General features: G+C 36.0%; 1 protein-coding gene across 1 annotated transcript in view; it reads right to left on the bottom strand.

Annotated features, from left to right (window-relative positions):
* LOC106059714 (uncharacterized) overlaps positions 1-24,560 on the bottom strand; it is a 121,501-nt gene that overhangs the window by 43,221 nt on the left and 53,720 nt on the right. Inside the window, exons 25-37 of the mRNA XM_056004630.1 lie at positions 23,966-24,051; positions 22,157-22,238; positions 20,018-20,092; positions 17,497-17,676; positions 15,374-15,536; positions 14,146-14,285; positions 13,385-13,591; positions 11,898-12,071; positions 9,495-9,613; positions 7,577-7,721; positions 5,645-5,824; positions 3,050-3,150; positions 2,314-2,441 (exon numbers count right to left, since the gene is read on the bottom strand). Of these exons, the coding sequence (XP_055860605.1) occupies positions 2,314-2,441; positions 3,050-3,150; positions 5,645-5,824; positions 7,577-7,721; positions 9,495-9,613; positions 11,898-12,071; positions 13,385-13,591; positions 14,146-14,285; positions 15,374-15,536; positions 17,497-17,676; positions 20,018-20,092; positions 22,157-22,238; positions 23,966-24,051 (1,780 nt within the window). The remainder of the gene's footprint in view (positions 1-2,313; positions 2,442-3,049; positions 3,151-5,644; positions 5,825-7,576; positions 7,722-9,494; positions 9,614-11,897; positions 12,072-13,384; positions 13,592-14,145; positions 14,286-15,373; positions 15,537-17,496; positions 17,677-20,017; positions 20,093-22,156; positions 22,239-23,965; positions 24,052-24,560) is intronic.

Genomic DNA, 24,560 nt, shown 5'->3' with positions numbered 1-24,560 from the left:
GAATCCTGCATTTAATGTTTCATGTGTGAATTAATGTACTTCAGTTTTTATTATTTATTTTTCATTAACTTGACATCTTGTTTCCTTTTGCTGGTGTGAACTGTCTTGAGGCACTGCTAACTATTCGGCAGCTGCGATTGGCAGATGTATTCAAATGTATTCAGATGTATGGCAAATGTATTCTTAAAGAGACGGCTGGGGCTCTCTTAAAAAGTTGAGACCAAAAGGAAATCCCATGTGTTATCCTGATCTGGAACTACTGGCGCCTTCGTTGAGACCTTTATATTTGCCACGAGACTTTGGTGTTATTTACATTGTCCTGGTGTATGTCCCTCCTTACAGCCAAGACGGAAGTCACAGCTGAAATCATTGCTGACGTAGTGCATAAGTTTCAGACAACGTCACCGGAAGCACCAGTAGTTATACTGGGTGATTTTAATGAGTGCACCTTGAAGGTTGACCTACCCACTTTCTATCAGACATCTCATTCCCTACAAACAGAACTCTGGACTTATCTTACTGTAACATCTAAGGGGCATTCACATCTGATGTGGGCCACCACTAGGATCATCGGACCACAAAACAGTGCTTCTAATTACAGCACGAAACTTAAAGAGGACAAAGTCGTTCAAAAAACTATACAAGAATAGACTCAAGACAACACCCTCAAACTACAGGGTCACTGCAAACATAAAAAGAGATATCAGCCAAAAATAAAAGAGCATATATGAGTGGCGATTATCAAGAAAGGAAAAGAGCACAAAGAAAATTTCAATGTCACTCTTAAGGAAGGAAAGAGAAACTACAGCACTAAGCTGGAACACTTGATCAAAACAAGTGACATGAGACAGGCGTGTGGTATCATGAACAAAATTGCAGGAAGACAGGTCAAAATGATAAATAATCTTGTTACGAAGAAAACATCCAACGAGCTGAATGTTTCTACCGTCATTTCGACACGAACGAGTGTAACAGATTTATGACTTAAAGCCCTCGGAGATGTCAAAGTTAACAACTATTTAGAATTAGCGATTACCAAAGAACAATTCTGAAACATTTTCAAAGACGTCAACCCAATGAAAGCTGGTGGGCCTTACTCAACGTATGTCATGTGAGCGTTAGAGTTGTGTGGACTTGCGTACTAAAGATCCCAAGGTTCAAATCCCATTCTTCAACGGGATTTGAACTCAAAACCCCCTCAGTTCGTACGCTCTACCTCTCAGCCACATATTTATATGCCTGTAAAAACTATGGATGTCTTATCGTATATAATACATACGTTACTTCCAAAAAGCATTATGCATTTAGAAATGCATATTAACCAATGACGTAAATTCTGCTAAGTCACCGGCTTTTCTGGCTAGCTCAGGCAACCCATTCCATGCTCTAATAGCACTAGGGAAGAAGGAGTGTTTGTACAAATTTGTCCTAGCATATGGGACGAGGAATGTGCCTTTATCTTTGTGTCTTTCAGAGTATTTTATTAAATTTTGTTTTTGTATTTGAAGATTATGGTTCAGTGTTTTATGTATGATTGCTACTTTACTTTTGAGCCTTCTGTCCTGAAGGCTTTCTAAATTTAGTGATTTTACTAAAGGTGTTAGTCTAGTCAAATGTGAATATTCGTTTGTTATGAATCTCACTGCTCTATTTTGTGTCTGTTCCAGTTTCTTAATGTTTTCTTGAGTTGAGGGGTCCCAAACAGAGGATGCATATTCTATTATTGGCCTAACCAAGGTTAAATAACATTTTAGTTTTATGTTCTTATTTGATTTATAGAAATTTCTTTTAATAAACCCTAATGCTTTTGTTTGATATTTTGATAGTTTCATCAATATGGGGATTCCATTATAGTATTTTATTTATTATAACACCTAAGTATTTTGCGTTTTTAGTCTGTGTTATTGGTGGATTAAGGACATTATGTTTGTCTAAGTGGTTTATGATGTTACTATATATTATGTGTTCTAGGATTTTACATGTGATGCTGGTTAGTGATACTGGTCTGTTGTCAGATTTTTCTTCTTTTTTAAATAGGGGGGTGACATTAGCTTCTTTCCAGTCCCTTGGTACTCTGCCCTGGTTTAGAGATGCCTGAAAAAGTATTTTGAACACTGGTGCTATCTCATTGCTTAGTTCCTTGAGTAATCTAGCTGGAATACCATCAGGTCCAGATGCTTTATTCAGTTTAATGTTCGCTACTAGTTTTCGGATCCCCTGTTCTTGTACTTCTATATCTCCTAAGTTGTCTACTTGGTTCAAATTAAGTAATGTGTCTTTGTGCTCTCCCTGTCATGTTTTTAATCTACGTACCAGGCGTGGAGCTAGCATCAACAATGATAAATGGCTTTTTAGTTTTGGTATCAGGGATCCATGAGTCACATATAAAGTACCATTCCTTTTTAGTTTCCAAATGTCTCAAATACATGTGTGATATAAACCTGAAAAAAAAAGAAAAAATTAAATATATGTATAAAACCAGTGCTATTAAAAAAAAATCAGCTTATGTTTTAAACTAATTAGCACTTTATAAAGAGCAAGCTGTTCTTTCTCATACTATTGTTTCATGTAATGCTCCATTATTGCAAGGTGTCTTTCCATTGAGCTTTGCTCACTCAAGCTCTTATATTAAAAATCCACCTTTTGATTTTACAAGGGCATATGGACCGGAACTTCTACACAAGACTGTGCACATCCCTTTACCGAATAGAAAGAAACATCCAGTACGGGATTCCCACTGAAGTTGTTTTAAAAAAAAACAGGTCTAGGCCAAATTTAATTTTAAAATGATTATAATTCGAAAAAAAAATGTATAAAGGTCACTTTGTTGCCAATTAGTTATTTTTTCTCGAAGATATACATAAATATTTAGATTTATTAGAGAAATCGTTAACGCCGTTTTCGAAATATTCCTCCCTCCCAGTGTCCACTCAGGGAGAGGATGCAATCTTTTAGTATGAATTGTAAAAATACTACTTTAGCGTCAAAAAGTGGATTAAAACGTAATAGGAACTTTATATGTCTTTGAGTTGCCAACTTTTGTACCTACCAGTTTCTATTGTTTCCCGTTTTATCAACGGAGATGACAGCCTGTAATAAGTTACCAAGAGGTACCCTGGTGCTCAGCAGAAACCACACCTCCGAGCCTGTCTAATGCAAAAGTAAAATGAGTTTAAGGTACTTGAAGATACAGCTAGCAATTACATCAACAGTTAAACAGTTAAACGAGGTGAATGCAAGTTATGCAACTGAAGTTATAAATAGCACAATGTCAATCAAGAGTAAAACGAGTTTTAGCTCACTTAACTCTTTCTCTCCGTAATTATTTACCACATTGTGGTGGAATCGACGCTGGTATCGTCAGTTAGGAGAGAAAGAGTTAAGTCAAGTCATAGCAAACACGATCTCAATCAACCGTAGAACGACACGTAAGGTTACGTAATCAAGAGCTAAAGAAGGTTCGATTTCAAAGAAGTTAGAACTATCTAACTTTCTATACCCCTCTTCATTCGGATCCTTTCATACTAACAGACATATGTTAATCAGTTCTGTGAATATCTATTAAACTTAAAAGATCTCTTTCTATGTGTCTTGTATTGGCCTTACAGGTGATAGGCCTACATCGCTAATACCAAATATTTGTGTATCTATGTTTTATCTTTTTTACTTTTTATTTTTTAAAAATATTTAATGCTATCAAATGAAAGGCAAATTAATGTATTTTTAGCGGTCCCGTTAGGGAAAGAGCCGCTATTAGTTTTGTGTAGTCTTTTTGTCCGTTTGTACGTCTGTCACACTCAGATGATAATATGTTGTGGCTCCCATAGTTTAGTTGCAACGGCTAGTTTGACCCCGCAACATTTAAATATCATATTAAACAATCAAAACATTTTAAATAATCAAATTTTATTTCAATTTTTAGTGCCCCCGTCTGAAAAAAAAAAAAGCTTACTTTTGTGCGTTTTGTCTGTCGGTCTGTCCAATCGTCACGTATAGATTGTAAAAAAACAAAACAAAAAAAAAGAAAAAAAATGAAAAGCTATTGAAATTCTTATTTCACCTTTAACCCTTAACCCCACTTTATCTCTAGTCTTAATGTCTTGTCTCTAATCTTGATGTATTGTCTCCGATGTTTGTATGTTTCGTCAATCAAGAGTTCAAATAAATAATTTATTGTTCGTTATTACTGCTTGGTTCCCATAGTTCTAGTTTGTGCACTAGTTCATCACTGGTGATTGACCTATGCGAGGCATTCATCAGATTACATTAACCAAACGTTTGATGAAACCCCACAGAAGAGAGTCTTGTCATTATCATCATCACTGTCAAATCCTCTGGCGTAAAGGCCCCGAACACAAGAATGCGAAAACATGTATGTTACCATACCTATAGCCTGTGATTTAACAGACGCAGCAGACCTGTGGAGACGGAGTTAAGCAAGGGAAGGGGGGAAGTCGAAAAGAAAATGGACGTTTTTTTCTTCAACCAAGTAACAAAGTTACCGCGAATGGAAGTTTCTCCTGAACAGTGCGTTATGTGCAGAGCAAAGTTTCCCTTTCATGCCTTGCAATCTATGGGACAAAAGATCTTAATGTCATCTGTTTCTTTGGCTAACGGTTAACGAGCAGGGTATCATGTGGCCAAGACAACGACCAACCGCCTTTCCCCCAACTCAAGTCAGGCACCCATTAGAGTTAGGTGGGCTCAGGAGTTCCCAAAAAAATCCCGAAATTAAAAATTCCAGTCTTCACCGAGATTCGAACCAGGACCCCAGGTTTGGATGCCTGCGTTATATAAACCAATTGGAAAACGTCCCCTTCTTTGCTCTGCACACTCTACCATTGGCGACAAAACAAAAATCACTTCTAGCAGTGATGATTCTTTATTCTCTCCCTCAGCCGAGGTGACTATGTCGTCATATCAAACAAAACATTAGGATTTATTAAAAGAAATTTCTATAAATCAAATAAGAACATAAAACTAAAATGTTATTTAACCTTGGTTAGGCCAATAATAGAATATGCATCCTCCGTTTGGGACCCCTCAACTCAAGAAAACATTAAGAAACTGGAACAGGCACAAAATAGAGCAGTGAGATTCATAACAAACGAATATTCACATTTGACTAGAGTAACACCTTTAGTAAAATCACTAAATTTAGAAAGCCTTCAGGACAGAAGGCTCAAAAGTAAAGTAGCGATCATACATAAAACACTGAACCATAATCTTCAAATACAAAAACTAAATTTAATAAAAATACTCTGAAAGACACAAAGATAAAGGCACATTCCTCGTCCCATATGCTAGGACAAATTTGTACAAATACTCCTTCTTCCCTAGTGCTATTAGAGCATGGAATGGGTTGCCTGAGCTAGCCAGGAAAACCAGTGACTTGTCAGAATTTAAGTCATTGGTTAATATGCATGACTAAATGCATGACGCGTAGGACGTAATCATCTTCTTTTTTGAAGTAACGTCTGTATTATATAAGATAAGAGATAAGATATCATGTTTTTTTTCCCTGCTCTCTCTCTCTGACACACACACACACACCTACACGCCACCTCTTTTATTTAGCTCATAAGACGAGCACAGCAGCTATTCAGTGACACACACAAGAGAGAAGCATGCAAATATAAATTACCCTAAACAGCCCTCTCAAGGGCTCGAGAGAGATGAGAAAGCTGAAGTTTTCGTCTCCGATCAAGGTGATACTCGGTATAGCAGTCGTCCCGCAGCGAGGCATGACTCCAGTCGATATGCACACGATGTAGTTGTTAGTACACCAAGGGCTAAACAGCTGGGGCGCCACGTGCGTCCTGCACTGAGGACAGAAAACACAAGGAGAACAGACTTTAAGAACCTAAGAGAATGATGTGCAGGTCTCTCAGAAGTTAAACAGTTTAACCCCTAAATGGCAGTCACTGTTTCAACATTATAATGTAGGACGCATCGTAGAATGTCACTGTATTTAAATTTTATTTTTATTTTTGCAATAATACTTACTAGAATGAACTAGCCCCCCCCCCCCCCCCCGGGATGTCGAGTTTTCTTACGCAATCATTTTCGGATCAAGTTCTAATTTTAAACAACTATATTTATTGGATCTAACAAAACCTGAATCAATTAAAAAATTAACCATATTGTCAATAAATTATGGTTGATTAATTATTTTATCGAAAAGGGAAGTAACTTCTACATTATTGAGAAATATAATTGTAAATGTGGGGTTCTTGATTGTTTTGTCATGCGCTTTTCTCGATGTAAGAAAAAATTTCAGCCTACCCACATTAAAAACTATACGTACTGAAGTATACATTAAATACGTGAACTTATGTTGGCGCCGAGATGGATTACTGAGTGTACCAAGAGCTAAGTGTAGTCGTATTTAATGTTCAATTACTTGACTACACCCCTTCTTCCACATCTATCATTGTGCATAATGAAGTATTGTTTAAACTACTTCCCTCCAGGGTCATTAACCCTTAACCTCCTGTGTCATTAACATTTAACCTCCTGTGCCATTAACCCTTAACCTCCTGTGCCATTAGCCCTTAACCTCCTGTGTCATTAACCCAACCTCCTGTGTCATTAACCCAACCTCCTGTGCCATTAACCCTTAACCTCCTGTGCCATTAGCCCTTAACCTCCTGTGCCATTAGCCCTTAACCTCCTGTGCCATTAACCCTTAACCTCCTGTGCCATTAACCCTTAACCTCCTGTGCCATTAACACTTAACCTCCTGTGCCATTAACCCTTAACCTCCTGTGACATTTACCCTTAATTATTGCATAATTCTAGATGTACTACGTATCTAAACCAGATTACTGCCAAGTTTAACCTATAGAGCAGAAAGTCAACATTGAGTTGCTATGTTTATATAGATGTCCATTACATTGGATAAGATGTTTATTGCGCTAGTCAAACTTGAAGTTCATTAGCAGTAGAGTCGGTGCGTATAATTATTCTTATATTTATTAAACTCTTCAATCGATAATGCCTTAAATTCGGAAATTTATTTATTCGTATTCTTTTAAAAAATGATAAAAATAAGAAGGCGCAAGCCAAATTTAATATTTTAGGATCATTATAAACCCAATATTAATATTTTAGGATAATTATAAGACAAATTTAATATTTTATGATGATTATAAGCCAAATTTAATATTTTTGGATGATTTTAAGCTAAATTTAATATTTTAGGATGATTTTAAGCTAAATTTAATATTTTAGGATGATTAATATTTCTACATAAAAAGGGGCGTCATCTTAACTTCATCCAAGAAAACAAGAGCGTCTATTCGCGTTAAAAACCCAGAAGGGCGTCAATGCGCCGATCCAGCTCAAAGTTCTTCGTCCATTACAGTTAATAATAATAATAAAATAATAATAATAATAATGGCAATGTCTACGATTCCAAAGATTTAGGTTAAGTGCAGTTTACGTCTACTATAAGATTTTTAGGAAAATGGTTAGAGCCGTTTTTAATATCCGTGTCCACCCAGGTTGAGCCCACATATCCAGGTTCCACCATGAAGTTCTGATTTGATTAGAGGTATTGTTAAAAAAAAATTACCTCGTAATATTCCAGTCGATCTTTTCGTACGCTCCAGACAAGTAACGCTACAAACACCATAGTTAAACACAACACAATGTAAGCCATGAACAGATTTGTGTCATTGAGGTCAAACCACTGCAGAGTCTCTAACTCAAAGGATGACCTGTTAGACATATTAAGAGTCTAATTACAAAGCTTATATAAACACGGTCTGGTAAAAAGTTTGTACACGCTATTTCTTTTGCCTGACAAAACAAGAATCAATCACATAAAAATTATCAATTGGTTAATTAACTATCTTTTATTCATACTAGACAGATATTACCCGCTTCCCGTGGGTCTTAACTTGCGTATTGCTGATATAGTAACTGATATAGCGCGTTAAAAACAATTAAAGAAAATAATAATGTTATAAGTAAAGCGAATGCATGAATTCATGAATACAAAATATTATGAATGAAGCTAAAAATAACCAATTGACTCGAATTCACGTGATATTAAGAATAGAGTTGCCTAAAAATAGCTAATTGACCTGAATTCACGCGATATTAAGAATAGAGTTGCACTCATGTAAAAATGCATTAGAAAAACAAATTTGAATGTTAATTTGATTAAAATATGAAATGAATGGACTATAATTAGTATGTTCATTTGTTAAAGTATAAAAGTATCTTTGCGAAGAGAAGTTCTATCATCTTAGAGTTGAATGAGTGTTTTAGACCTAGGAATAGAGAGATGTGTAACCTTTCCGGTAATGTCTAATGAAGTAATGCACGTCAGGACTTCTAAATTCGCAGATATAAGGAAGGAATTTATGTAAAAATGCTTTTGAAGCACAAATTTGAAGCTTAACTTTAATAATGAAGTCAATAGACAATTTTTTGTAATTTCATGTGTCAAAGTCTTAAGGGTCTTAAGTTAGTTTTATGGCTAGAATACATACACTACGGTCTAGGTTAGTACCCAAGGAACATTTCTGCCTCGTTTTATCAAGATTGGTCAAACGGTTTTGATTTCTATTCGTAACATACATACTTACATACGCCTTATTTTCTATAGTATAAATTTTGTTTGGTATCGAACAAGGGAAAGAAATTGTACTTGACTGATGTGGTGGTATAAGTTGAATAAGTCCCCTTTTATACTTTGTAGAGAGAAATAGGTAGCCGCTTTAAAGTTTGAAACTAACAATAGATAACTATACAACTTTCTATTTTCATAAGCGTTTTGCTGGCACGGTGGCTAGTATGTTAGCTTATGTGGAAGCTTGAGTAGGCTAGAGCCCTCAAGTATGAATTCAAGATAGTCTAACATTTGAAAAAAAAATTCTTAGAAATACATTTAAAAGCGATCACGGTAACATTTTCATATTTCTTGAAAATCATATGACAAATGCATGAATTTCGTTTTTAGCCTTAACTTTTATACCTCAATTTAACTTATATATATTATTTTCGCTTTTTGGTCCTAAAATTTATCAATCAGAATTTATTTCCCTTTTTCAGTATCTAACAAGATAATTTTTTCCAATAATTATTTGACTTTTTTGTTATTTTTTAAAAATGATTCTTGTTTTGTTTGGTTAAAAAATAAATGCTAAAAGTTTCAACTTTATCAGAGCATACTTGTACAATTTATCTGATGGGATAAAAATTCTTAATATTTGACCATTTCTCTGGATACTGAAGAATTAATTTTCCCTGTGGTATCAAGCAAAATAATTAATTACCAATAATTAATTGATTTTTTTATATGTAATGTCTTCACCAATAATTAATTATGCAATTTTTAACTTGATCCGAGAATGGATGTGAGAGAAAAAAACGTGTACAAACGTTTTACCAGACAGACAGACAGACAGAGTGAATTGATACAAGGTTTGTAAAAAATTGAAAAGCGAGAAAAACTAAAGGACATCCCAATGAGTAATTGTTACCAGTCAACTAAATGTCCTTCGGAACACTGGCTACTTCCGGCTGAGAAGATGTTTCCCGTGTCGCAAAAGCAGCTAATGATGGGTATTTTATTTTGTCCGTGCTGGGTGTGGGCTGATTCCTGAAACAGAGCGAAGTCAACATAAGCGCCAAGAAACTACAAACACGGACAATAATTGTAAAAATAAGTAGATCTTGTAAGGTAATTATTTAGTTTAGCGACGCACTACAGAAGACGAAGTTTGAACGCGACAATGATATAGCCATTGTTATGGAGAGTATGTGTGTGTGTTTCCAAGGTAACGAAGAGAGAGATAGTTGATATTTTTTGGACGGGTAGGCAGGAGCGTTTTTGATGAAAACATGAGAGGGTCTGTCGTAATGAATGTTAATTCAAGTCACGTGTATTTTAATTAAAAAAGGAGGGGTTTTATTTTGAAAGACGTGAGACATATGATGTGTTTTTATTATAAAGCTTATGTCAACTCATTTTGTCTGTCCTTCTGTCTGTATGGTATGACGTTTGCACACGCCAATTCTTCAACACCCAATCCCGGATCAAGCTGAAGTTTTGCACAATTATTTCTTTTACCCGCCAACATAAGAATCAATTTAAAAAAAAAATAAAGAAATTAGTAAATTAAGTAATGGAAATTATTTTTTTTTAAATCTCGAACAAGGGAAAGATAATTTACTTGTCTGATACGTTGGTATAAGTTAAATTAGTCCCCTTTAATGTTTGTAGAAAAAAAAGTTTCTAAAGAACTATTGAAACTATTTTCATAAGCACAGTCGTTACCGTATTGGTTTGAGGACGCTGAGCGGGCTGGAGAGGCCTTAAATCTCGATTTCAAATTCAGGTCGCTATTTATTATTTTTTTTTAGAAATACCTTTTTAAAAAGGAATCCCCCAGTACCCCCTTCTTTCTCCCCCCTACCCCTCTCCTACTGGTCCAGACAAGACATAGAATCATAGCATATTAAAAAAGCCAACAGCATGAAATTGCGCTAAACAAAAAAAAAAGGTAAAAAAAATATATTTATTTAATTTATGTTTGTCTAAATTTATTATAAATTTAATTACATGACTGATCCAAACTAATTGATACAACATAAGCTTTGTTTTTATTTTATACGTTATTTTTTATGCAGATGTCCCCCATCTAAATTCTCATTTCACTTTTTTCTTTATAATTCTACTTTCATGTTGAAAGTATGACTTGTTGTCTTTGCATAGCATAAATAAAAGTTACATTAAGTTTTATTTAATCAAGAAGTTTGATAAAGTTTACTAAAAGTTGCGAGTTAAAAATATATTACACCTACATCGGTTTAGTTGTACTAGCTATTTTGGGCTACAAACCAACGACCGAGCATTAACAACCGTATATGGTGTAATACATAGTGTCTAGACTTTTACTTTATGGACGGTTGGCATTTAGATTCAACAGCATCTCCTAGCCACATTGACCTGACCGGTGACCTATTCTGAATTAAATGTACTAAGTGTTGAAGCTTAGTGGACTTGTGGCGTCTTCGTTTGCGTAACAGATTAAAAATACGCAAGCATCTAACATCAAGGTCATTTACACAGAGCCGGCCCTAACAATTACGTGGCCCTATGTTAACCGATTGTCCAGTCTGGGTAGGGATAAGGGTAATACGTGAAAATTAAGATTTGTATAAGAAAATAAATTCGTCTTTGCATTTTCTGTTTCCTTTATAGATCACGCTCTGTCAAATTGTTCAGTCTATCTTCGTGAACGGTTGACCTCAAGGAATTGAATGACCCCCCCCCCTTCCTATAAACAATTTTGTCTCTTTTCAGGAGATTTTTATGATTTCAGGAGGTATCCATGAGTCCGTAGAAAATCTGGAGGCCGCAGGAACCCAGTAATTTAAGTTGTAATGGTTTAAATTAATAATATGGGCAGTCCACTAAAATAAGGGATGGGCCTATGACAGTGCGGGGCCCACTGCGGCCATATGGGTTGCAGAGGCCTAAGACCAGCCATGCATTTACATTATATCTATACGTTTCGTATTACACAATGGGAGTGTTGACTGCTATTATGCAAATGCGAATTACATCACACAGTGTGAGTTTTCGAGGTTGGTGGGAGATAGGGTAAGCGTGGTCGATAGGCTAAGTGCGCTTGAACTTGACTTGTCTTGGCTACTTAGAAGTGGGCTCGAGGTTCGACACCCGACTCGGACAGAGTTGCTTTTACTGAGCGCCTAAAGGCAGCACGGAAAACCAACTCCTAGATACCCCCTCCCCTCCACTATATAAAAGCTATAATAATAATAGGGGGCCCCGATGCCCCATGCGCCTGACACTCTCGGTACGCCCCTGCACACAGTAACAGCAGCCGAGGAGAGCACACACACACAAATATGCTTACTCTGCAGAACTTGGAAAACCACTTGTCGTCGTACATGCTCCACCAGAAGCAAGACACGTGCGTGCACTCCAGAGTTATTGTGGACATTCCGGCCTGGATGCCCTTGACCTCTTGATCCCTGGCGTAATTGATGAGAACGAAGTAGTGGCCACCGGCCGAAGTGATTGACTGTTTCTGTGGGAGGAGACGGCGTAGTACTGAACGTGACCACTACTATGTTTTAAAAAGCTTTGAGACATTGCGTCATAATGACAGAGACAAAAAGCTCCACTGTGCACGTAGTAAACGTCTTCTGATGTGAATTTACTTTTATACGTATCTAAATAAATTCAGGCCGAACTCCGGCCGAAAGTTTAATAATTACCAAAAATAATATAAAACAGTGGGAAGCGTGGTCGAATGGCTAAGTACGCCTGAACTTGGCTTGGCTACCTTTGAACGGGGCTCTCTTAAGTAGATCTAGTTTCCATAACATTTTAGACCAACATATTGTGGCTCTTCTAGAATCTAGTTCTACTCTTACTTGAAAATTTAAAGATGTAGGCCTATAACATAGCTACTCTTGCCCCATGAAAGCGTGGTCTAAAGTACGCTTGAACTTGGCTTGTCTTGGCTACCTATGAAGGGGGCTCTAGGTTCGACACCCGACTGAGCGCCTAAAGGCAGCACGGAAAACCTTGTCCCAGATACCCCCCTACTGGTCCACTCATGAGATTGGACCATAGCTCTCTGAGCATACTATAAGCATGAAAGTAGCGCTATATAAAAGCTATTTATATTTCTTTAAAATAGAGACCATCCAACCACCAGCACCCAAACTTCTTGCTACTTCCCTAGAACTTAACCGGCATGTTTCTTGATCCTCTGTAGATCTGTCTATCTCTTGTGTTGAACAGTGCGCTGGTACGCACCATATACATCGGCGTAGGAGCAGAGTTATAACAATACCAATCATTACAATGCTTAACGAATGCGATGCTATTAGTACAGATATTATTTAATCTGTATTTTATACAAAGTGGTACAGTTAATACCTAAAACTGGCTATAGAGAATGTTGAACACATAATTTTCTCAACGCAACGTAAGTATAGTTTATATTACACATTTTACAGAAGACTTTCTTTTTAAATATTGCGTATATACATATTGAACGCGTGAAGGTTGCCTTAGAAATTTAGACAATCTTTATCTAGTTTTAGCCGAAATATGAAATTAGCCATATAGTTTTAGAAGGCAGATGACACTCATCTAAACGTTTTGCAGAGAGATGACATTTAGAATATTGTTTTAGAAGAAAGATGGCATTACAAGACAGTTCTAGCAGAAACACTGCATTTACCAGAATTTCGAAGAAAGACGGCCTATTTTTTTTGTTGTCAGAAAGGCTCCATTTAGAAAGTTAAATTTTGGTAGAAAGACGTTTACCGGACTTAATTTCGGCAGAAAGACATTTACCAGACTTAATTTCGGCAGAAAGACATTTACCAGACTTAATTTCGGCAGAAAGACGACATTCTCCTTCACCAACATGTTTTTGTAAGTGGTTTCGTTTCTGGGAAGAATCATTGGCGGTTCATTTATAATGTCCAGTGTCTCAGCATAGCTGTTGTACAGGCTAGCCCTTACTTCCATTTTCATCTTCTCTAAGCCGGTTATATGTAGCATCGTGGAGTAATGTTGCGAAATATCAACCTAGAACAAAAAAAAAAACAAAAAAAAAACAAATACAACATGTTTGAACTAAATGTCTACATTCCAATGGATCCAGCTAGTTATAAGAAATGTTTCTCACAATAACAAGACCATAACACATTTTATTTACGATCTCGATGGTCTAGAGAAATTATACAAATACATTACCACTAGTTTATAAACTAATCGGTTAATTTATTTGCATAGCTGATATCATCTCACTCTGTCTGTTCGTCTGTCTGGTAAAACATGTTTACACGTTATTTCTCCCACACCCATTCTTGGATCAAGTTGAAACTTCGCGCAATTATTCATTTGCATAGACTAATAAGTCAATTACTGGTAATTCATTCTTTTCAAACCACAGTTGTATAAACATTGGATCTTTTAAGAACCTTGCTTATGTTATGTTAAAAGTTACATATTGATGAGGAAATCAAGGAATGTTGACAACGCGCCTGTCCGTTCGATTTATTTTCGTAACTTTAGCATCATTTTACTTTTTGCATGTATTACTATCTTATCATTACTATTGGTGTTTGAGTTTGCTCTACCTTTATAAGTAAGCAGTCAGAATCGGAAAAACTATTAGAACCAGTTTGGACTTGATCTGTTTGCTTTGGAGTCTCCTGGTCAGTTTCACTTTGATCCAAATAGGTTCTCATGTTAAAAAAATAACGATCTTTTTGTTCAACTGAAAACAAACAAAACAAGTAACACATTTTAAAAAATACAATTTATCCTTTATACAGCTGACAAACTTTTGTAAGAGCGATTATTTTTCTCTTGATAACTAATGAATGATGCATGTAGGGAAAAAGAATAACATTTTTTTATTACACGACCTCCTCCGAAAAAAAAATCTGGTTAAGTGAATGTAGAAATCTACTCAGAATATATAAAATTCTAATAATAGGCCTAAAAACACCCAAACTTAGAAAACGGTGTGCTAAACCTATAGCCTAAATCTATACAATACGTACAGCTGGGACCTAGCAATACCTATAGCCTAAATCGCTACCATACTTACAGCTGGGACCTAGCAATACCTATAGCCTAAATCTATATCATACGTACAGCTGGGACCTAGCAATACCTATAGCCTAAATCTATACCATACGTACAGCTGGGACCTAGCAATACCTATAGCCTAAATCTATACCATGCTTACAGCTGGGACCTAGCAATACCTATAGCCTAAATCTATACCATACTTACAGCTGGGACCTAGCAATACCTATAGCCTAAATCTATACCATACTTACAGCTGGGACCTAGCAATACCTATAGCCTAAATCTATACCATACTTACAGCTGGGACCTAGCAATACCTATAGCCTAAATCTATACCATACTTACAGCTGGGACCTAGCAATACCTATAGCCTAAATCTATACCATACGTACAGCTGGGACCTAGCAATACCTATAGCCTAAATCTATACCATACTTACAGCTGGGACCTAGCAATACCTATAGCCTAAATCTATACCATACTTACAGCAGGGACCTAGCAATACCTATAGCCTAAATCTATACAATTCGTACAGCTGGGACCTAGCAATACCTATAGCCTAAATCTATACCATACTTAAAGCTGGGACCTAGCAATACCTATAGCCTAAACCTATACCATACTTACAGCAGGGACCTAGCAATACCTATAGCCTAAATCTATACAATTCGTACAGCTGGGACCTAGCAATACCTATAGCCTAAATCTATACAATTCTTACAGCTGGGACCTAGCAATACCTATAGCCTAAATCTCTACAATACTTACTGACGTGATCATGTTTAAAACGTATATCGTAACGATCCGGTACGAACTTCTCAAGGGCGTACTGAGTGGGCAGTTTCTGTTCCACGCTTATGACAAGCAGAGGTAAATCAATAATTGCACCTCCTTGTTCATTGGGCAGGAGGGACCAGAACGATGTGTAGACCTGGTTTGATGGAACACAGACTTCAACATAAGCCGGACTTTAACTAGCTTCAACATAGCATAGTATTTGTTTCGTTTTTTTTCATATTTCCGATGTTCCTTCAGAGTTGAAGATTATTACTTCCTATGCCAAGCTTCCCGCAAGTCATCCAGGGTTGGCTGCTAACAGGGTTCGAACTCTGGACAATCGAGACGACAGTCCAGAGCGCATACCACAATACCAGGCATAATAATAAGACAATAAAACACACCGAAAAATTGATAAAACAATTGCAATATTTATACCCTAGCTTCGTTCTGGAAACATCTAGATGAAACTAACCCCCCTCGACCCTTTACCATTGGAGAAAGATTAGAAATTGATTAACTCCCTTTCATTTCAAAATTTTCTTTAAAGGGAAACTCCGATGGTTTTGACAATTTTTGATATAATATTTATTTTGATTTACAGATAATGAATATATTACCCTTTTTTTTTTATTTGCAATAATAACTTAGTAATTGATGTTTTTCCGACGTAATTTTCCTGCGCATCCAAACGTCAGACTTTTTTTTTTATCCAAAAGTCAGACTTTCACCGGGTTTCTATGTGACGTCACAAATACGTTTAATTTAATCTATTGACTTCTGTATAACGGGAGACCATACAGCAAAGTTTACATTCTCGTAAAAGAAATATATTTTCGTCTATACAGTTAGATCTAGGATCTTGTATGCAAACAAAAAAATGCGTATTAAAAGTAGATTTACATGCTTGACCAACCACGGCAGTGTGTATCTTCTCGCCTGACCACTCAACACACAACAAACACTATCGCTTGGTTGTCTTGTCATGATCAACTACACGTAGTCTAGACTAGCCCTACACTGACAAGCTTGTTCGAATCATTCAGACACACGATCTATTTACTTCTTGGGATAGGGAGAGGCTTAGATGAAAATGTTACCTTTTTTTCTCGAGTTGGTTATCCTAATGCTTTTGGATCTATCTATACATGTATATATATATAACTGTATCATAGCTCTGGACTAGGCCGTCACTAAGCCTAACAGCTACTGTAAGAATGAAGTGATACGATTTGTTAAATCTAGTTTCTCTTTCAGTATTGTTGAGGGAAGTGAAGTATGAAATAGCTTAAACAAAATCTCAAAGAATCCCGTTTTTTTTTTTAAGATGACAAGAATTTACTAATTTATTAAATATAAATGTTTCTAAGCATGTAAATACAAAAATGTTTACTATTACAACTTTTTACGCAGAATTTAAATATGTTAATAACTCAAATTTGAAAAAACATCGGAGTTTCCCTTTAATTATGGCATGCAACAGCCAGAAAGAAATATTTTTTTTGTGGCATGTTGCGTTCGGTTACTTAGATAACAAATAACTTGTTTTGTTAACAATAATGCATTAGTTTATATATGTCGGTGACAATAAGAATAAATAGACATCGGTCTTTACTGCAGTAATAAGGAAAAGATCTATTGACGGGGTTACTTACTGCAGTAATAACTAAAGGGTCTAGAGAAAACAGATTGACGGAAGTACTTACTGCAATGATAAGGGAAGAATCTAGAGAAAACAGATTGACGGAAGTACTTACTGCAGTAATAACTAAAGGGTCTAGAGAAAACAGATTGACGGAAGTACTTACTGCAATGATAAGGGAAGAATCTAGAGAAAACAGATTGACGGAAGTACTTACTGCAATGATAAGGGAAGAATCTAGAGAAAACAGATTGACGGAAGTACTTACTGCAGTAATAACTAAAGGGTCTAGAGAAAACAGATTGACGGAAGTACTTACTGCAATGATAAGGGAAGAATCTAGAGAAAACAGATTGACGGAAGTACTTACTGCAGTAATAACTAACGGGTCTAGGGAAAACAGATTGACGGAAGTACTTACTGCAGTAATAACTAACGGGTCTAGACAAAACATATTGACGGGGGTACTTACTGCAATGTTAAGGAAAGGGTCTAGAGAAAACAGATTCACGCCTTGATAAAAGATCTCCATGTCCATGTACAGGTAGTGGAACAAGAAGTCTACTTCTACCACGTTGCGGCTGGAGCTGTCTATCCAGGTGGTAAACACTTCGGAGTTGGTTAGAGAGCGTTTGTCCATTTCAGGGTAACCCTGCATACAAAAATTGTCAATGTAAAAAAATCCCCTTCAGGGCATGTAGGCCTACTGCAAGGCTAAACAGTGACCAGCATACATTTCAATGATCTAATTGATGCCAACGTCAAGTTAAATATAATTTTTCAAATTAAAATACTTCTTTCTTTCAATACTTTTATAGGTAATGCAACAATACTGTATTAAAAAACAGACTTAATGACATTCTTGTCAACCAGTGACCACAGAACTAAACGAAGGTGGGTGGGCGATAGGAGCTGTATCAACTTGTCTTGAATTGTAAGATTATTTTGATAGTGAAGTAGATGTAGTGGTTAGATTTGGAGTTTAGAGGGTTTGGGATTTCAAAAAGAAGTTCGCCCTTTCACTTTTTGTTCTGAAAGCTTTTCAATACGTCCTTGACATTGGTTTATGAGAAACTTCAATCTAATTAGATTCAGTTAGATGGTTAAACAGAAAATAGAACCACTGACAGCAAAAAGTATTTGAAACAGATTTACCGACTATAAAATATAAATAGCAGCAGTGAAGAAAACAAAGTAGGCCTACTTACAGCAGATTTACTGACAGCAGAGGCACTGACAGCAGAGGCACTGACAGCAGAGGCACTGACAGCAGAAGCACTGACACAGAAGCACTGACAACAAAAGTATCTGAAACAGATGCACCGTCTACAAAATATAAATAACAGGGGCAGTGAAGAAAACAAAAAAGTAGGCCTACTAACAGCAGAGTTACTGACAAGAGAGGTACTGACAGCAGAAACACTGACACTAAAGGACAGAAGTACAGATAATTGGAATACCTAATACACGATGGTAGTCATATGTCAAGAGAAAACCTTGACATAAAAAAAAGAGACATTCCCAAATTCATAAAGATGGTTCGACTCTAACCAGTAACATGAAAAATTATTTTAATACATTTAAAAAAAAAAAAGACAATGCCTCACATATGCAAGGAAAATACAAATAAATATAAAAAAATAAATTATTTGAAATAAAATAGATCGACTTGGGTATCGAGCACGTACGTAGAGACCGTCAGCTCAATGTACCGACGTGCCTATCCATTAGGCTTGTGGTACCTTGTATAACTGCCATTGTTTCATTACTTATTGGCACTTTCATCATATAGACATCTAGAAGTAGATCTAGGTCTAGACTGCTGAATCAGAACTCTTTAAGTCTAGATCTAGATCTAGATCTACTTTTAGATCTAGAATGTAAATGTAATCTATATTAGATTTACGTAAAAATAGAAGCAAAGCTTTGATAATCTATCAGTAAACGTAAAGCATTTTTAAAGTTTATAAATAACTCAGTTACCGCTACATTACGGCTTATTACGCCATGTTTTTTAATTTGGTTTTTCTCTCAATAACTAATGAATGTTATATTGATAAACAATGAAACATTTTTCATAACGGTCAAACTAGAGTTTCCCCTTGTGGCCAACCAGCTAGTCATTCTTTTCTCAGCGATAGACATCAACTGTTACAAGTGAAGTTCTGACTTGAATAGAGGTATGTAACAATTGGCGAGAGGCTTTTCAAAAAGTCACGAACCAAAAAAATGTTTGTTAGCATAACAACCCATCAAGTCTTGGTAGAAATCTTCACTGCAAGGTAGCTTGGCTCTCTGGTCAGCCTTGTTGTAACACACTGTTTAGATACAATGCCAACACTCCTGCGAGCTCTCACGGATACTTTATCAATAATACCAAAAGAATTCAGAAGTGGATTATTGGTACTAAAAAATAATCGTAACTCTCTCTTAAAGAAGGAACTCCATTCATCTTTGTTTACTATTCAGTCTCTATGGTAACTCTAAGTCTCTAACCTAATTGTTGTCATGTCATGCCTAACCCTTAAAACTCTTTTTGGTTCTAGATTATAAAATAACAACAAGCAGAATATAAAATTTTTAAAATGAAAAGGAAATATATTGTATTAGGGAAAGCACCGTACAATCACTGCCGTATATCTAAATTCTAAAAATATTTATCTCCCTTTTCTATATAAAAATTGTTTTTCACTAGCTGATTAATTTTGCAGAATTTCAACTTAATTCGATAATGAGAATAAAAAAAAACGTGTCAAAGAATCCACCCAGAGAGACAGATGGAGTGAGTTAATATATGATTTGTAAATAAATAAAACTATTTCCTATTTCTCATAGCTATGTACCCTGACAATACGCACATTGTAATCAATGGGCAAGTAGACAAGGGTATAACTTTAAGAGTGGACTTAAACCTTATACACAAAACAGGCTCGAGCTAGGACAGTATCCCCAGACCAATGAGTCAATCATGTGTGTCATTCTACGTGACTTACTTTAATTTGATCTCCAGCTACCAGCCTTAGAATAGAGTCCAAAGTGTTCATCAATCCTTCGGATATAATTAATTCCTGTGAACAAAGTAGAAAGGAAACTCGAGACAATGCCAAATCCGAGCAACAATAATGCCAAGAGTAATTATCAGTATACTAAAGAGGGTGCGGTGGCTGAACGGTGAAGCTCTTGTTAAAATCCTATCGAAGACTGGGGTTTTTAATTTCGGAATCTTTGGGCGCCCTTGGGTTCCCCCTACCTCTAACGGGTACCTGACATTAGTTTAGACATAGACTAATGGTACAATATCAAGGACTCCCTACATCACAGTTGCCAACGAAAACATTTAGATTGCATTTCTGCTATTACAAAGTCAATTCTACGGTGCCATGCACACTGTCAGTCTCGCTTGACATGAACTGTTATTCGTTCACCTTGGGTCAAGAAGGTGAAAAGCACGAGAAACCTCGGACATAGAAAGAGGAAGCAAGAATGACTAAATTCACTTTTAGTCGGTAGTCACTTGAAGTCAGTTGAGACAGTACACATATTTTTAGTAGTTATTTTCTGTACTTAGAGCTGGATACATGTTATTGAAGTTTATTGTTACCCGTTGTGAACGGACGTTATTTAATATTCTTGAGGACTTAGTATACTTGATATCCTTGTTACTGGATTATCTTTGTGTAACTACCAAGAAGTTGCAGTATATTGTTATTATTGAATAAACGTCATTTTTGTCTGCTAAAGTTGATGATAAGTCAATCTGCACTATTTATAATTTTTACGTATTCAGTGTAGCTCCAGGACGCACGAAGCCAACCTTCTTCGACATGACACACATAGACAACAAATACGTCTCTTACATTTCGGTGACCAGTACAAGTGTGATATTTACATCTTTCACTCAACGCATCGTTACACACACAGAAAACATTACGTTAGTATCATACAAAACAAGGTTACAAAGACCGTTTGTGTGGGAACACAAACTCAAAATTGGCTTCCGAAGTGGTCCACCCAGGCAGGTAAAAAGGAAGGTTTCAAGATTTCAAGATTTTCAAAAAGAATATCAGAATGAAATTCTATCAAAGGCAAATGACAGAGAAGAATGGAGAAAGAAGGTTGACTGATCTTGTATGGTGCCCCAACGGTCCAGCCGACCATAGGTGAGAGTGAAGAAGAACTTCGATGTGAACTGGCATAACTGAAGTCTTATAATGATTATCTCATTGTTCTGTAAAGGGTCAATCTCTTATTCAAAGCCTCAAGAAAAACAACACATTTTGTAAAAAAAAAAATCAATTCTCCCCTTCCTTTAGTTCAATGTTCCGTAGATTGTATGTCCATACAGACCACGCGATGATATGAAAAACTACTTATTGATTGTTGTTTGAAGTTATGTTCCTTCTATATGCATTATAAATACATTTTTTTTCTCTTCAAAAATAAAAGTAAACATTTTTTTTTGTGTAAATTTAGTAGTTAGTATGACAGAACTTACTGTACTTAGCAATACAAATGTAAATAAAAATGTAAAACCGTTATCATAAATGTGTTATAAATATGGTTTAACGTTGTCCTTCTTGCCAAATAGCCTCCCATGTTTGTTACTATTGATAGTGAATAGTTGTAAAAATGGTTTAATTTTATAAAAAAATTGCTTGAATAGTTTATTTTAAAAATTAAATTTTTCGCTTTCATAAAAGAAAAAGGTAGCCATCAGAACTTTGAATTATCTAAAATATCATGATGTCGGATGTTCACTATCTTTTCTAGTTAACGAGATCTAAACGGGACGGAGGGACAGACAGACCATACAATACTGATAGCGTCTATTCCCCTTTCGAGGACCGCTATAAATAACATCTCAATGGAAGAAAAATAATATTGAAAAAAATAGGCCATTGGAGCAGAAAATATCTTTTTTTTTCCACATAACTTAAAAAATGTAATTAAAAAATTAATAAATCTTTCTGAAGTTTTAATGAAATGTGGCACAGCATGAGCTGAAGAGACAGATATCTGCTCAATAGGAGAATGTCGAAATGCGTGACACATATTGTCGACAATGACGGAAGTTCGAGAAAGCGGTAGGCATCTAAAAAAAAAGCGAACATCAGTTTAAAATGACAGCTCACCTCTGGGCCCGAAGGCAGCAGTCCCACCTGTTTTAGGGCAAGAAAAACTTGAACAATGTTGTCGAGGATATTGATCTCATAACTGAAAAAGAAGGTCAATATAGCCTTTGTTTAATAGAACTTAACAGAGGGAGAATATAGACTTTGCTTAATACAACTGTGGACATGAATAATGTTAGACGAACGCATGTGATAAGGACTAGTTAGAGTACAATTACCCAAAATCTTATCAGAAATAAAAAGAACACACAAATTTATATGTAGATGTAGGCTGCTGGGAGAGAGCAAGATCCGATTCTATAGTATGCCTAGTGTTTTCGGATGAAACAAGAAAACCATGACTTAGCAGGTTTAAAGTTTTTAATTAACATGCACGACTAGATTAGCACCAGGTGACGTCTAAGACGAAAATTACCTATTTGGAAGAAACATCTGTAATTTATAAGATAAGATGTTTTATATTTTACATGCTACGTATGTTCCTTCATATATGATAATAATCTCACCCTAACCCGAACCTCCTGCAGGACGACGGGGGATGGAGTGGGCAGGGTATCAACCAGTGGCGTAGCTAGAGTGGGCGAGGGGGAGGTCAAATTTGAAAGTCCAGCCGGGCCCCACTTGACACCGTTCCCCATGTGAGTGTCCAAATTTTTGTTAACTAAATTTTTGTTTATTAAATATTAATCCACTGCCATGTTACGTTACTCTTTCGTTGTTCTATCAATGAGTGATCCTGTTGCATGAATTTCACACAGATTAACTCTTTCCGTGTGGGGATACCCTCAGGGAGTAACTTGGTAATTAGGCCTAGGGTTTGTTTCTTTATCATTATAGTTTTTAATTATTGTTTCTCGCCATGTATAATTATCCATATAGTTTGTTACTTGGATGTCGAGAATTTTGAAATAAGAGACTCATTCCTTGGTTACTTTAAAATTGTGAAGCCAATTGCACAACATTATGAAGAACTTGTTCTGAAAACTGTGTGTTACTTTTTCCTGTTTGTATGATGAAATACAAGGCCAATCGCTTGTTCATTGATGTCATTGATGCACCAGCACTTGTAATCAACTAACCAGAACCACAATCACCAACTGACATATTGAGGAAGCTGGCTTCATATGATAAAGATGTGTGCTCAAACCTTGCAAGCATCCATCCGAATACTGCTAACTCAGACCACTTCCATTGCACCATTTGAGAGATCCTTCTAAAACTCAAGTTAATCCAAAACTATCTCAGGGTAACAATGTCCCAAGAAAGAGCTAGAAGCATGGCTTTAGTGTTATTAGAGATAACATTGGAAATAGCATTGATCTAGGATGTGGTAGATGCCCTAGCTGCAGATATATATATATATTGAGATTCATCACTTGTGCATTATCTCGCCAATAAAAAACGGTATCATTCATTAAAAGAAACTTAATGATTATTTTTTGTTGATTATACTAATATTCTGTACCAATTTGAATTTAGACATAGGCCTATATTTATTTAGTACATTATCTCATGTCATGATGTCACAATTCAAAATACAGGGGCCCCATAAAAACGTAAAGCCCACCGGGACCCCAAATCTCCTGCTACGCCACTGGTATGAACCCGGACCCATCGAGACCATCCAAACGACAGTCCAGAGCGCATACCACACACCAAGGTACATTAAATAGGGTACAAAACATAAAGTAGGATTTTTACCAGCCTTTTTTTGTTTTTGAAATCCAACGGTGACGGACGGAGAGACATGAAGAGAGACACTATGAAGTAAGGGAGGTAATTTAGAAAAGTAAAAACAAATAACTTTACTTTGTAAGAACACGATTGAGAGTTGCGTGGATTAGTACTTGAAACTGCTGCTCCACAACATAGGACAAAAGTTCATGAGCTTTGTTCTGGCAGAAAGAAGAAAGAAAAAATATTGTAAAATACATTTTGTTTTACAAGAAAGACAATATCTCCGTCAAATATTTAATAAAACAATAATTTTATTGTCTTTTGAGCCAGAGGGCGTTGCACTATTGTGTTTCATTATATAGACAAAAAACTAGATCTAACTAAATCAGAAGTCTAGATCTAGATCTAGTTTTTTGCCATTATAGACTTCTAGTTTAGTCTAGATATGTTTTCTATATCTAGAATCTAGTTGTAATCTCTTTAGATTAATGTCAAATATAAGCAAATCTTAGATAGTCTATCGATAAACTGAAAGTTTAAATTTAATAAACAACTCAGTTATCATTGCACTACAACTGGCTACGACATGTATTTTTTTTAACGCCAAATTTCAATTTATTTCAATTTTTACTTCGAAAAAGTATAACGGTCCAACTTCCCCCTTGTGGCTAAAGAGGTAGTAATTATTTTCCCTACGATATACAGCAACAGTCAAATCTAGGAAAAT

Source organism: Biomphalaria glabrata, chromosome 11 (genome assembly GCF_947242115.1).
Source record: "Biomphalaria glabrata chromosome 11, xgBioGlab47.1, whole genome shotgun sequence".
Classification (NCBI taxonomy): Eukaryota; Metazoa; Mollusca; class Gastropoda; family Planorbidae; genus Biomphalaria; species Biomphalaria glabrata.
Note: the sequence above shows the minus strand (reverse complement) of the source record. Positions and strands in the feature narration are given on the sequence as shown.